The sequence below is a fragment of the Sylvia atricapilla genome, chromosome 2 (genome assembly GCF_009819655.1).
Source record: "Sylvia atricapilla isolate bSylAtr1 chromosome 2, bSylAtr1.pri, whole genome shotgun sequence".
NCBI classification, from domain to species: Eukaryota; Metazoa; Chordata; class Aves; order Passeriformes; family Sylviidae; genus Sylvia; species Sylvia atricapilla.
In genome coordinates, this window is record NC_089141.1 from 25116710 (window position 1) to 25132095 (window position 15386).

Genomic DNA, 15386 nt, shown 5'->3' on the forward strand with positions numbered 1-15386 from the left:
TAGAAGAGAAGATTGCTCCTGGCCTGCAATGCAGAGCACAGTCACGGAGAGTTTCTCTCAGTTTTCTCTCAGTTTTCCCCTTGCTGGCAGACTCCAGGGGTTGGATTGATGAGGCTTTACCTCAGTTTCAAGTGACCTCAGGATCTGCAGTTTCTTACTTACTTACTCTTCTGTGCTCAGGCGAGCACTTGCCAGGCTGGGTCATTGACTCTCTTTTGGGATCTCCCATTACTAGTTCACCTCTGGGGCCTTGCAGCTTCCTGAGGAGGTAGCCCAAAAACTTTTAGGAACTCCTAAATCCACATAGGATGTATACTCCTCTGAGGGTAGTTCTGTTATTCTTCATTATTGCTGCTGGCTGCTACTGAAGAGAACAGGTTTCCAGTGCTGTGGATTCACCTGCCCCAAGCTGCACGATTTGCATCCCACAAAGAGGATGCCAGTGGATCAAGGTAGACGTCAGTTTGTGAAGAGTGTCGTGCTAGAAACCAAACCTATGAGCAAGACTCAATTGTGAATGCTCCTGTTGATGAAGTAGCTCTACAGCCACATTTGAAACTTGATCTCCTGCCCTTTCTTCAAGCAGAAGGCCACTGACCATGCAGTATCTGTGTGCTGTGCCAGGCCAGGGCTGCAGCTCGGACAGCAGCTCAGGTTTGTGGCAATCATGAAGACCCTCTCACCCAAACCAGAATCCCCTTCCTGAAGGTAACAGGTACACAAGAGATTTTTGGGAGAAGATGGACAACAGAGGACCCCTACTGCTCTGTGACAGGTCACACAGTTGGTCCCAGCAAAGGTGTTGAGTACATCACTCCAGTGCTTCATTAAAATGTCAACAATTAAATAATTTTTCTTATCAACTACTTAAAAATTGCTTTTGCTTTCTGAAAAATAACAATGGAACAAGAGCAAATCATCATGCTGAGCTTTTCCTTTGTTTGCATTCATGTCAGTTCTCAGTAAGTTACAGGACCTTCCCAATGGACTGAGGTTAAGCCCATCACGTTTGCCCGCAGCTTCCTTAGTGGATGGATCCAAAAATCACATGTGCAGGCAGCAAATGAGCTTCCAGTACCAGGCTGAGATGTGTCAGGACCACAGTGACTGACACAGTGCAGAACTGGTTCTAGTCCAGGAGCAGTCTATCCTGAGCATTTCTGCAGGACCTGGTGCAGGATACTCCTGCCATTACTGGCTACCTGGATATAAAGCCAGATCCTGCTCCAAAAACCAGTTCCCCTGAGCAGCATCAGTATTAGAGGACATTGAACTGTTTTTGACACCTTCCACAGCACAAGGTTAGGAATTTAAGAACCTTCCTTGCTGCCCCCCTCAAGAATAGGAGAGGAATAAACTATGGTAGATGGGAGGAATGAAGGAGAAGAGGCTCTGGTGCCTACATCTTCCCTGGAGCAAGGACTTCTCCTAACAGCTTGGTGAAAGTGTTGAGCACACAGTAACATTTGGAGTTTTGCTGCTCTTGTGCTAACCACACTGTAATGGCAAGCAGTCCTGCCACATCTGGATGAGGAATCTGGTTTTCAAGGGAAGCACAGCTGAGAAAGGCTTCAAACAGGATCTGATGGAGTGATTAAAAACAGATGCTGTGCTGGCAGACAGGCTGCTGTGGATCATCTGATACAGTCCCCTTCCCCTCGTTTCTGTACATAATGTCCTTCCAAGCAAAGCCACCTCCTCCATAGCTATGTCTAAATTGCATTAGGAATCTTGGCATTTTTTCAGTTATACATATTGAGAGTGGTTTTGCTGTTTAAAACATTTCAGGGGGATTGTAGAATGAAGTAGTAGACTGCTTATCAGAAATCCACCTGGTGCTCCAAGAGGCAGAGGCCCTGCTGCAGAGAGCTCAGGGCTGCATTTTAATCTCTGCAATCCTTAACCTTTACACAGCACTCTTTCCCCTTCTCCTGGAGGAGGGAGCTGTATCAGCTCTGGAACCAGAGAGGAGTACCCTCCTCACCACCTCACACACTGCTTTAATTTTAAGCATATGAGCAAAGGCAGCACTGTATTGCTTTACTGAGTCATGAAACATCTTCCTCTCATTTCACTTTGGAAGGAAACAGCACCTTGCCACAGGTTTGCTTGCCTCTACCTGCTCCAGTATGTCCAGTATGGCTCAGGGCTGCTTTAGCTCACCCACATCCTCACCTTGGCCTAGCACAGAGACTGGACACTGCACATTGCTGGTCTCTGTACTCACTTGTTCATCCCTCTAATTTGGGGATTATTATTTCCTGGGGAGGCTGAAGATAATCCAGTGGGCCAGTTGCAGTAGGACTACTAGCTGTATATTGGTGTTAGTCCTCCCTGGCACTGGAGGATCTCAAATTGAATTGTTCCAGGTAGTTTTCTTCTTGTCCTCTTCCTCAAATACAGCTGAAACAATTCCCTGGCTCTCCCAAGACTGCACTTGGTAACAGAAGGCACTGGGATCAGTTCCTATTTAGCCAGGATCAACATAGTCAGGAATTCCTGTATTACACTTAGAGGTGCAAACAAGTTTCAGACCAGGACTAGCTGGTTGCTTGGTCACAAATGTAATAAGAGATTTATCCCAGAGGGGCCAAGGAAAGGGGATAACTCCTTTTGCTCTTGTTTTTCAGTTTGACAGGGGAGAAGGGCTGGTATCAGCTTGCTGAATAGCAGAACCATCTAAATTAATTTCACATGGAGTGTCTGTTCTCAGCAGCAGGATGCTAATCCTGTGCAGCACTGCAGCCACAGGGGTGCTCAGGGACAGGCTGGGGAGAAGGCCTTGTTCACTGCAAAGCTGAGGCAACAGAGGCCTCTGCAGTAGGAAAAATAGGGAACCACTGGGGAAGAGTTGTCCATGAAACTTAGCAGCTCTGGTTTCATCCTAAGATTTTATGAGCAGGAGAGCACAGGAAAAAAAACAGGAAAAAGTTCAGGTTCATGTGTACATGGCAAACAAGGCACGACGACAGGCTGTCCAGAGAATCTGTGGATGCCCCATCACTGAAAGTGTACAAGGCCAGGGTAGATGGGGCTCGAACAGCCTGATCTAGTGAAAGGTGTCCCTGCCCATGGCAGGGGAGATGGAACTGGATGACTTTTGAGGTCTGTCCCAAACCATTCTGTGACTGTATCAGTTCACCCTGGCTCAAAGGCCTGTAGACATTCTGACTTCATTCACAACTTCTTGCCACTTCCCATCAGCATCCAGTTGGGAAATCAGCACAACACACAACCAGAGCAGCAGCCACCAGGAGATTCATCTGTCACTGCCTTGGCAATTCCTCCAAACAGCCTGGGCAAATGAGAACAGGGAAGCCCAGACACTGTGAGTCCATGGTCAGATTTAAGACATCTGATGGCAGTGGCACTGAGAGAACACAGGGTCTGTCAGAGCAGGAGTGGCCAAGAAGTGCCTGAGCACCACAGCTCAGTTTTACTGACAGCAATGCTACCACTGTAGTGCCCTGGGCCATGCTGAGGTGAATAATGACCCCCATAATTACACTAAGACACTTCTCTAAGGAGACTCCCCTTTTTGAGCTGCAGATGGTGTGAGATGGCTTAAAGCAAGACAACAAACTCTTTATCAGAACTTTTAATTCTGCAGTGGGGAGGGATGATAAAATGCAGAGTTATGACATGCACAGACTGCCTCCCTGGCCACCTTCCAGAGGAAAGCATTGTGTCCACCCTTAACTAGGGCAGGCCAGTGTTTATCACTGCCTAAACCAAATGCAGCTCAGCTGGTTTAATGCAGTTTTTTGCATCTTAGAATTAAGCAAGAAAACATCTTAATGGCAGTGAGTATCCTGAGCATTTCAGTGATTTGGGTTTTTTTCACTGTCACATTAGATTTTCACGTCTCCATTAAAAACATAAAACTGGTAAAGTGTCAGAACTCCAGACTCATTGGAAAATGCAGGATCTGTGCAGAACAATGCAAGCTGTCTCTTGCCACTGAGATTTGCAAGACTTGGGTAAAAAAATATATATATTTAAAGCAAAGTCTTTCAAGGGAAAAATATACACAATAAGATGGACAGTGCCAAAATCTTCTTTCTGCTTTGCAAGTGCTCTGGAGGCACATTCACACTTCACTGAGCCAAGTAATTTCTGAAAATGACTGCACGTTTGGAAAACGTGCAGACTGAGTCCTAACAAGAGCTGTTTAGGTTTTATGACTCTGAGTCATGCGTGAGCTGAAGGGACAGAAACCATCTAAAAACTGTCAAGCTGAGGGTTTGGTTTCCACAATAAGCTCGGAATCACCTTTAATCCGCCCATTAAGTGCAAAGAGCCCCGCTGGAAATGCCGCGGGTGTGAAAAACAGCAGATGGTTAACGGGGGTGGGAAGCTGCAGCGATCGTTAGAGAAGCATGGAAAATTCAGTGCTGGCTAGAAAAGTCACTAGACAAGGGCAGCTGTGAACAGCCAGGTGAAAAGAGCGGGAGGGACACGTGGGAGCTGCTCTGTACAAATTGCTGCTCTTTCCTTCTCCAAAGGCATCAGAAAAGTGCTGAATCAGTCCCGTGTGAACGCACCATAAGGTGCGCCGCTCCCACCCGTTAGCACTAAGGGAGTTTTCCATTGTGCCGGAGTTTCCAGGTTTTAGCAGCACCTTGAGTGTGATTATGGGATCGCTTCAGGACCCTGAGGGACACTTAGAAAGCAAACCCATTTGCTTTTTCTATGTTGTATATACACAACTGTCACAGGCAGGCAAGGGGTTACTGTGAGCTGTGACTGACATAGCAACAGACATCCCAATGTGCTGAGGATAAACACCACACTACGCCAGGAAGAAAAGATAGGGAGGAAAGGGAACTCAATTTATTCTGTTATTAATGCATATTATAATGTTGGCTTTTGGCAAATATTGAAATGAATGCTATATGTATAGTGGGAGAAGTTGGTATTTTTCTCTCTCTCTAGTTTCTTTTTCACAGGGTTTAGAAATTGATGTGATGAATATGTATATTTTTGGGTTTGTAACATAGTGTTAAAAGTAAAGGCCAGAGCAGAAAGTAGAGGGGATCCTCCAACATTCCTGAATTAACCAGATGAAGACAGGGGTGAACCAAAGTTATGAGAAGGAATTTATTGATCTCCTGGTATCAGAAGAATGAGACATAGGACAACCAAAAGGTGCCAACAAGAACTTTATCTACAAGGAGTAATAAAATGTGAATTTGGTGAAATAGGACAGGTTACGGGGGCCAAACCCAAGAGAACATCTGAACTCAGAGGAATGTTTGAATACTTCATTAGGGTCTATTGAATATGTAATATACTGATCCTTAAACACAAGGCATCTGAAGGGGCAAGATGTGCCTTCTGGTTGAATGTCAGGCCCCCTTGGCTGAGAACTTTTTGCTTTATTTCTGTCTCCTAATTGTCTTTTAATTTTTTTATTTTATTGAGCTTAAAATTTTTTTCTAAGAGAGTGAATGTCGTTTTTCACAATTCAATGAAATTTAGAAATTTCTGCAAGTCTGCCTGAAGGTCCCTCAATGAGCCTGCAGTTTTTCTGGCTAAAGCTCCCTCAGCACCTCTTCACCGGGCTTGTATTCCACATCCTTCCCCAGCTCCCTTGTCCTTCCCTGTACACAATCCAGCCCCTCCAGGGCTTTCTGCTTCCCAGTGCCAGAGCAGAGTTCCCTCTGCAAAGCAGAGCTTTGAGTTCCTGACAGCTCTGCCATGGAAAAGTAGCACATAGCCAGCAAGGCCTTTGCTCTTGCTTCTGTAGATATGGACAACTCAAATTGTAGCAGAATCTGATCCAGTGCTGGAGAAGGCGGCAGAGTTGGTGCAGCGGCCGCTTTGCTTGCGGGGAAAAGAGAGAACGGATCGGGCTCGGGCACCGAGCACAGCCTCAGCGCAGGCACAGACAGACAGACAGACACAGAGAGCGGCGAGTGCTGCTACCTGCTGGAGGACTGCGGCACTGCGCTGAGCAAGGGCAGGGAAACAGCCCCGGGGTGGGGAATGCACGGAATAGACTGCGAATGAACTGGGAGGGACTGGGAGTTACGGGGAGGGAACTGGGAGTTACTGGGACCTACTGGGACTGAACGGGGAGTTACTGGGAGCTACTGAGAGAGAAATGGGAGTACTGGGAGTAACTCCCAGTAACTCCCAGTAGCTCCCAGTTCCCTCCCAGTAACTCCCAGTTCCCTCCCAGTAACTCCCAGTCCCCTCCAAATTCCCTCCCAGTAAGTCCCAGTTCCCTCTCAGTAACTCCCTGTAAGTCCTAGTTCCCTCTCAGTAACTCCCTGTAAGTCCTAGTTCCCCCTCAGTACATCCTAGTAACTCCCAGTTCATTCCCAGTAAGTCCCAGTTCCCTCTCAGTAACTGCCAGTTCCTCTCCCAGTAATTCCCAGTTCACTCCCAGTAACTCCCAGTTCCCTCCCAGTAAGTCCCAGGAATTTCAAGTTCCCTTCCAGTAACTCCCAGTTCATTCCCAGTAACTACCGGTTCCCTCCCAGTAATTCCCAGGTGTGAAAGGTTCAGCCGGTGCATGAGAGGGGCTGTCACCATTGTGAGAGATTGTTTCCTTGTGAGAGATCAAAGATACAGCAGCACAGGGCTGTGTAGGACACCAGGTTCACATGGCCCCATCTCTGCTGGTTATTGCTTATGAATTCACTACCTGAGACTTGGAAGTCAGTGCTGGAGGCACAGAAAAAGCTTCAACTTGGTGATTGCAAGAACCCTTCAGAACCCTGATGAGCAGCCTAGCCTGACCTCCATTCACTGCACTTGTATGCACAAAATGGCCTCTGCTGAAATGCAGGGAAGGAGATGGGGCACAGGGGGAGAGCACCAGGACTGTCCTTGCTGTGTCTTCTTCTGGAGAACAAACTTGCCCTGGGGGCCAACACGGGCCTCTGCTGGGTGTGAGGTGCATGGGTGAGTGGTGATGATCAGTTCCCCACAGGATGGAGCAGGGCCCTGTTGTGCTGGAGGGCTGTAGGAGGGAGGCAGGTTTCCATGTGACACTGGTGCCAATGGGATGTGGAGTGGGAGCAGGGGCATTGCTTCTGTCCATGGATCAGCAGTGGGAATTTCTGTCTCTTCCCTTCAATTCAATCCCACTGTGGCCTTTTCCAGCAGTGGTATATGGGAGATGCTGGGGAGTAACAAGCCTGTCTCTGTCCCAGGTTCTGGTGAGAAGGAGAACCAAGTTATTCCACTGGTGAGAACTGCACTGTAATCCATGCATTCAAACAAACTCCTAAAAACTGGAATGATGTCAAATTAGATTTGTGGCATCACCGGATTTGTGAAGCTGCAGCAGTAACTGTGTGATGGAAATATCCCTGTCCTGAGTCAAGCTGGGAGCTGAGCACTGAGCTGGGAACAGGGCTGGCTGTGCTGGGAGGGGTGGGGAGCCCTGACACATCTTCACTGTGTGGGGTGGCACCATGTGTGTGGAAGTGAAATGAGCTTTGTCCAGCATCCCCAGTGCATGTGGTGGCTCAGGGAACACAGGAAGGCTCAGATTCATCAAACAAAGGTCCCGTGTTCTTGTGTCCTCTTCTCTCTGCCTGGGTCCAGGAGCCTCTGGCTGAAAAGAGATGGACTTGTCCAGGAGGAAGACACAGGAATGGAAGACAGATATCCAGAGATTCAATGTCCTTTTTCTCCTTGAGCAGAGCTGTTTGCTTGTTGTTGAGTCACACACAAAATATCCTCTAGCTGTATTAGTTTTGCTGAACAAATTCTGAAAACTTAGACAAGAGAAAATGCAGTATCACACCAATGGAAAAAAGACCTGCGCTCTGGGTGCATATCTCTCTTTCCTTTTCCACCCCTAAGCTGTGGAGGTATAACCTGCAAATCATTGACTGGAAGGGACTTTGAAGGATAATCTAGTTTCAAGCCCCCTATGTCATGGGCAGGGACACCTTCCACTAGACCAGGCTGTTCACATCCCCATCCAGACAGGCCTTGGACGTTTCAGGGATGGCACACGGCTCCTATGGGCAACTGGTTCCAATGCCTCGCCTACCTCACAGTAATGTATTCCTTCCTAATATTTAATCAAAACCTGCCCTCTGTCAGTTTTACCCTTGGTCCTATTCTTGTCTCTACATTCTTGTCTAAGAAATCCCTCTCAATATGGCTATTTCCGCTGCTGTAGTATTGACCCTTGTAGGGAATTGACTCCACTGCACAGGATACAGTCAATAACACAAGCAGATGTGAGGAAGTGTCCTAGGCAGCTGTGAGAAAGCAGTGGTCAGCAGAGACTTGTGGTGGTATCAGGGAACTGGAGCTGTGCAGTGCTGCAAACATCCTCCCTTCTCTTTCCTGGTGTCCCGGTCCACCGGAGCTTCACAGCACAGATGTGCATCTGATAGAGAACTAACTCCTTCTCTGAGTTAATGTTCCTTGGTGTCCTGGCGTGGAAACAGGACCACCTTGCTCTTCCCAGCCTCTTTGGGGTTGAGATGCTTCTCCCCTCTTTCAGTGGCCTGGACAGCAGCAAGTGATAAAATAGGAGTGTGAATGCAAACAGCCGTGTGACTTCAATACCTGCAACTATTTGAGGGGGCATTTTCCCCCAAAACACTGCTGTTAAAGAAGAACATGAGCACCAGCTTAAGAGTAAGCAGGGCATTAGGAAAAGGCTTCTGAGGCACAGAAGAAACTGTCTGAAAGCAAAGTTTAGAAGAAGCAAGAAGAGAGAGAGGAGTGGGAAGTGGCCATCGAGCTCAGGGTGCTCTGCAGCTTGGCCACCTGTGTCTGTAAGAAGCTCCCTGGCAGCTGAGTGCTGTGGGTGACCTCGTTCAAGGCACTGAGGGGTGCAGCAGACACAGAGCCACAGCTCTGCAGTGTGACAGTGTCACCCTGTGCTTTCACCTGTGTTTCACAGGCTGCCGGGAGAGGTGTGCATACACACGAACCCCACATCTCCAGCGGGAAGTGTGTGGGACCCAGGGAATCCCTGTTTCCACAAAGGGGATGTGTTCTTGCAGCTGCACTTCCTGGGGGGCTTGTGGGAGGCTGGAGGTTGCACAAGTCCTGTGAATGTGTTTTTATGTGGGCTGAGAACTTGTGAACATTAGTTCCACAAAGATGTTTAGAAAAGTAGGGTCTGACCCTGCCTGCAGCCTGTTGTGCACCAAATGACAGAATGAGAGGATCTCTTCTAACCTGAGCTTAGCCTTGTCCTCACTTGTAGATAGTTCTGTGCCCTGATCTTCTGCTGCTTCAGCTGCAATGCCTGTGCTATTGCTATGATATCTCCTGTTCCTGTGACACTGCATTCATGCATTCCTCTCCACAGGGAGGAGCCATACGATGGAACAAGAGCAAAGGCTGTGTTCCCATCTCTGTTCCACCTGTGTCTGCAGCTTTTGAAGTCACAAGCGACATTTCATGATCTGTCCTGCACACAGACTCTGGCACTGCCCAGTGATCCTTCTGCCCCACAATGTCAGGTCGTATTGAACCCCTTTGCTCAAAGCCCCAGCCTCCCTTCCAATGGAATTCAATCAAAACAATGTTAGCAAGTTCTCTGTTCTGCTCTGGATTTCTGGGCTCAGGATGCACATGGGCACTGCCCAGACTGAGTCACACATCTGCTTTCCTGTCAATTTTGGTTCCCTTCCGCAAGCTCTGCTCAGTGGCTTTTGCCCTTTGCTGGCAAATGCCAAATAGACCTGCCTGTGTATGAATTTTCACACACATGGACCCTCAGCAGGGAAGAGCAGGCACTAGAGAGGGAAGGCCATGGATGACCTGTGAAACTGCCTCAGGCTGTGCAAACGGGAGACTGTTTGAGTTGCAGTGATGTTCCCCTTCATCTGTTTTTGTTTGCCTCAATGAATTTGTGTTGCAATGAGCATCTTGTGAAATGTCCTGGCAGGGACATGATGAAAATTCCCCAATCTTCATTTGCTATGTGTTATACCCAGGATATGGCTATTTCAGCCTATCACATTAGAGCCACCAGTGTGGGAGGTGCCCTGTGCAGGAGGAAGGCTGTGTCTGTGTGTCTGTGACCACACTGGTAACAGGGACCCTTGGAGAAGAGTGATCCTCTTGTAGAGATGATGAATGAGCAAGGGAGAGTCAGTCCTGGAACTGCAGGTAACCCCCAAACCTTCCTTCCTTTCTGTCCTCCTGTCCAAGGAGTTGGGGGAAAGACAGGGCTGGCATGGATCCTGGGAATGGTGTGGTGGCCTCCTACCAAGACATGGGGATTAGGACAAGAGCAAAGCTACAGATGAGGGAAGTGGGCAGTGCCCAGGCTGGCAGAATGACCTTTTTCCTAGAGCCAGGGGAATGGAAGTGCAGACAGACTGTGCCCTGCTATTCCCTGCAGTGGTTTGTCTGTAAACAGTGGGGATGAAGGTTGCTGTCCTTCTGTCATTCCCCTGGTGACGCTCTGCATCACACTGAGCACAAGGCCCTGCTCCCATCTCTGGTGTCTGCAAGGACAACCCAGCCTGGGCTCTCCCAAGAGCTCCCAAGTGCCTTTTCCCCCTGTGGAAACAATCCCCTCTGTGTGTCTGGCTGTGCACAGCCTGAGCTGGGCAGTCACTGCTTAGTGAGCCATTGCAGAAAGGGGCTCATGGTACAGAGGCAAAATACAGGCAGTGAGAGAAAGAAGCTCTGAAGAGGGAGGAAGAGGAGGGAGATCCAGAAATAGCATTCAGTGACAGACAGGGGAAATGGAAGGCAACGAGGAAGGTATGTTGAGGAGAAAGGAGGCCTGACAGGATAAAGAGGGAAGGAGGTTTGGGCAGAAGACAGGCAGGTCTTGGGGTAAACAGGAAAGTAAGAAGTAGCCTCAGGGCAGCCACAGTGTTACTGTACTCTGTGGGTATGAGCCACTGCAAGTGACAGGCAGCAGGACCTGCTTCCAGCACCTGTGGGGATCCCCAGTCCTTGGAACAAGGGACCAGCAGAGTGTTGGGGTACAGAGCCCCCTGGGTTATCCTGCCCCCTACTCTGGGCTGGGATATACTCACCCTTGCTTTGTGGGTTTCAGTCCCAGCAGAAGAGAGAAGCTGCCCCCGGCTGAACATCTGCCTCTTCCTCGGTTTTGCCCTTGCAATCAAAGCTGTCTTTGTGACTGTCTGCCTTGGTGAGTTCCAGGGTGTCTGAATTCCTTTGGCATGAAGGGCTCAGGTGACCACCTTTTGTCAGGTGGAAAACCCATATCCTGGTCCCTCTGCCAGCAGCCAAATGCCCTTCACCAAAACAGGCCTCTCCTCTCTTACCAGTGTGTCCCATGACTTCTTTGTCCCTTTCCTCACCCCATCCTCAGAGGATTTCTAATCCAGTCTGTCAGCTGGGAAAGGGACTCGCTCAGCCAGCAGAGGTGAAAGAAGCTCATCTGAGGGAAGGAATGACTGGCTGTGGGAGAAGTGATCTGCTTTCTCCCCTCCTTGCTCAATCCAGATTTCATAGCTTGTTAACAGAGCAAAGTCTCTGTTAGGGGTCCAAAGCAGAAGGTAGAGGATAGCACAGGTTGCTTGTGCATGAGGTGGAAAGGACGATCATAGGACTTTTCTTTGCTCTTCTCTCCTCAGTGGCTTTACTCAATGGAAGCTACAGCCAGTACAAGATTCTCCTCCAGAACTCTACAGAGTGGTACTGTGTCCCCAGCAGTTCTGCAGAAAAAAGTGAGTGATGCTGAGAGGCTCATAAGCAACAGAAAGAACTTCACCAAAATTTAGTCTGGTTTCCCCTCAAGCTTTGAAGTGGGGAATGTCATTTTTGGTGACAAGTGGATTGTTTCAAGGAAGGAATCTGGGGAATTGAGGGAAGGAGACACTGTATTGTACATTTTTGCTTAGGATGGTGTGAAAAGACGCTCCAGGCCAGTGAAACGGGGTGCGTCATTCATACCTGCATTGGACCAACCTTTCTACTCTTCCTCTCACACAACTCCTTCAATGCAAGTCCAGTCTATTAATCTAGATGAAAGTGCTTTTACACTCGCTGGTTCAATCCAGCTGCACTCCCTGTGCTGGCTCACTGCCTGTCCACACAAGCATGATGGTCACTGTGAGGGACAGAAGAGGGAGGATAATGTTTAGGAATAGCTGGTGAGCTGAGCTGCAGTCACACATGAAGTGATGGTAATGTGGAGTGCTGGAATGCCAGTAGTGCAAATTCCCAAACTCCCATCCTTCTGATGCAGCCTCATGTTTTGTGAGAATATATCTGTAGCTTTTAATGCACCATTTGAATCTCTGGGCATAAGGCAGATCTCTTGGCTAGGCTGGCTGTGGAAGGAGCTGCCTGTGGTGGAAGCAAGGCTGTCAGAGCAGTTTGCTCTGGGTCTCTCAGTGTGCATGAGCTGAGAGCTTGGACAGCACTGCTCTGATGGAAGTGTTTCTAGAAAAGCGCAAGCCAAATACTTCCCATCTTGTTTCCTCACAAAGGGTAAGGCAGAAACCATGTCTCTCACCAAAGAGAGGTTGCACAGACATGGCAGGACAGAGAGACAAAGGGAAGGGGTCCCTTCAGGCAGGGGTGTGTGACAGGAGCCTGCCAGGCTTCTGACAGCTTTACTTGTGCAGAGCAGAAGACAGCACTTACCTCTGTCCAGACTAAAGAGTTCAAACCCCACTCCTAACACCTGGCACCCTACAATGAACTCACAGTCATGAAGGACAGCACATCTTGTTCAAATGCAGGATTTTTTCTCCCCACAGTGGATGGCTGGACGTGCTGCCCGAAGGGATGGAGATTCTTTCAAGCAAGCTGCTATTTCCTGTCCCCTGACACGATGTCATGGGCTGAGAGTGAGCAGAACTGCACTGGGATGGGCTCCCAGCTGGTGGTGATCAACAGCAAGGCAGAGCAGGTAGGTGATCAGGGCTGAGAGAGGGAGCCAGCAGGCAGAGACACAGGGCTGGGCCCTGCAGGGGCCTCTGAGCCCCTCCTTGTCCTGCAGGGAGGGGGAATGTCCTGTCTGCACCTCTGCAGCACCAGCACCTCCCTCTGCCACCAGCCCCAGCCCACAGGGGACTCCTGATGCCTCCCTGCCCCTCAGTCCTGCCCCTCATGGACATTGTGTTATTTTCCAGGAGTTCCTCTTCAACTTGGCAAAAGAAAAAGCTACTAACATGTATGAAACAAAATTCTACATAGGCTTAGTTGCTTACGACAATCGGCAGTGGCGGTGGGTGGATCAGACTCCTTATGAAAACACAGCCACGTGAGTATCCTGGTAGAGTGAGGAGAGCCCTGTAATTCATGCCCTCAGTCCAAGTGACTCCCATTTGGGAGGCAGGTATTTGTCAGAGGGGGATTTCTGTCTTCAGCTGCTCTGCAAGTCAGAAAACTTAAATAATTTTCTGGTCAAAACTATGGCTCCTGATTTCTGTCACAGTGACTTTCCTTTTCTCTTCCATAACTGTTTGAGGCGACTCCACATCCACTCTCAGTCATGCTAGTGCATTTCCAATAAAGGAACTTTCTTTTACAGGTTCTGGAAGCCTGGGGAGCCCAATTTTCTCTTTGTAGAAAAATGTGCTGCAATTCATGTCAAGGGAAAAAGAGACCCCAACACTTACAGTAACTGGAATAATGTCCTTTGCTTCACAAATTGCTATCGAATCTGTGAACAGGCAGTCAAACTACTCTGAGGAAAGACATAAAATCTGAGCTTCAAAGTACCTCAGTTCTCAGACTGTGCCCCTTCATCCCTTTACAAGCTGGAGATTGGTCCTGGATGAAATAGCTCAGGCTGATGTCAAGGAACTACTGTGAACCTTTACACTCTCCTCATTCAGAAACAAGGATCCTAATTCTCCATCTCTTCCCTTGGTTCCTGGTCCAGCCAGTATCTCAATGATGTGGAAAAGGCCATCACCATTTCATGAAAGGATACTTGTCCTTCGTATCACTGGAGCAGAATTTGAAAGAGCATTCAGTGGAGTGTCCTTGTCCCTCGTCTGAAGGGAAAAAATATTTATGACTGTAGTGTTTCCTTCTCCTTAGCACATTGTGTGCTGATTAGTTTTTTTAAAAAATAATAAATGCTAATTCTGCTCTTTGCATGAGGATGTCTTCTGAATGGCATGTCCCAGATTCCCACAATCCAGCCTCCCAACACAGAGGTTTTAACTTTTCATTGTGTTCGGCACCTGTAGATGAGAATACTATTGAGTGTGCTGCACTGGCCGGGAGCAGGAACAAGGTAATGTTCATCTGCAGAGTGTGTGAGGAAGGTCCTGAACACTTTGGAGAATCATTTGTGAAGACAGAAACAGAGCAGGCTGTGTAGTATTCAGTGCCAGCCACAGTTTGCCCAGGATGGAGCAGAAAAAAGATGGATTTTGGAGATTCTGCGGAGATGTGGCAGGATGAGGCATGACAATGAAGGGGAGAGAAAGGAATTAAATGTGACAAGAAGGATAAAAGCCAGAGTTCCCCAAGGAGAAATTTCTAATGTGAGAGAAGAGTGATACCCCTCTCAGAGGTATCACTGCAAATCAGATACACAGAAGTCTTAAGCAATGTCCTACTTCCTTAAAATTTCCCAGTCTCCAGTCTGTATGTTCCTCCCTTTCACCAATGATATCCATATTCTTTGAGGAGCTGGGAGTTTCCCATTTGGGACTAAAAATACAACCTGAAAAATCAGTTCTGGGTGATTTTTTTCCCATCAGAAACCTGAGTACAAATTTTTTGTCATTTCTGCCTGAAGTGTATTTTCCATGTTTCTGGTTTAGCCACTGGACCAAAAGCTGGGCTCTTGGAAAGTGTTTGTCTTCTAGTTTCCAAAGTTGCAGGATACTTTCACAATGGAGAAAATTTACTTTTTGTCCAACATGACCACAAACCCAAACATTGCAATGGACTTCTCTTTTTTATTTCCCCCAGGTCAGTTCTGCAACTGACAGCAGCAGAGTTTTGAGGAAGAAAAAGAGGCAGAAAGGATACGCACAGAGTGATCAATGTTTTACAAGTGGTTTTAGGGGCTCCTGGAAGGTTGATGAGGCAGAGCAAAACTCACACAGGAGATTGGTTTGCAAGAAAATGTAACTTGCTAGAAACAGTCTCCCTGCCTCAAATTTGGAAAACAAGGGTTTTCTTGAGATGTCATGACAAAAGAGGGATCTTGGGAGATGATGCTGGGTTTGCCTACAGAAGTGCTGAAGGGAGGTTCCTGATCCCCTCTTCAGTATGGATTTGGCTGACAGATGTACCTATCTCCAACAGATAAGAATCAGTCTTTACCTCTCAAGTCTCTCTTGATTCAGGAGGCAGCAGATGCCACAGCAAGAGGCAGAGGACAACTGAAGATAGACAGTTAGGCACAGTACTGCACTTTCAGAAAGCTTCAGAAGGACATTCCTGAATGCTGAACCCAGGGGCTGGGTGGGAAGGACAAGTTTATCAGAATAGCATTC

At 48.1% G+C, this 15386-nt stretch overlaps 1 protein-coding gene across 1 annotated transcript; it reads left to right on the forward strand.

Annotated features, from left to right (window-relative positions):
* Positions 1-9965: 9965 nt before the first annotated feature.
* On the forward strand, positions 9966-14022 carry LOC136373863 (C-type lectin domain family 4 member E-like). The gene is made up of 6 exons (XM_066338880.1): positions 9966-10101; positions 11006-11101; positions 11550-11642; positions 12681-12832; positions 13056-13186; positions 13457-14022. Exons 1-6 carry the CDS (start codon positions 10062-10064, stop codon positions 13614-13616), a joined length of 672 nt encoding a protein of 223 aa, XP_066194977.1. The 5' UTR covers positions 9966-10061; the 3' UTR covers positions 13617-14022.
* Positions 14023-15386: the final 1364 nt, after the last annotated feature.

Coding starts and splice junctions, on each gene's coding strand:
- LOC136373863 (XM_066338880.1), top strand. CDS start 10,062: ATGATGAATGAGCAAGGGAGAGTCAGTCCTGGAACTGCAG. Junction 11,102..11,549: donor CTTTGTGACTGTCTGCCTTG/GTGAGTTCCAGG, acceptor TTCTCTCCTCAG/TGGCTTTACTCAATGGAAGC. Junction 12,833..13,055: donor TCAACAGCAAGGCAGAGCAG/GTAGGTGATCAG, acceptor GTTATTTTCCAG/GAGTTCCTCTTCAACTTGGC.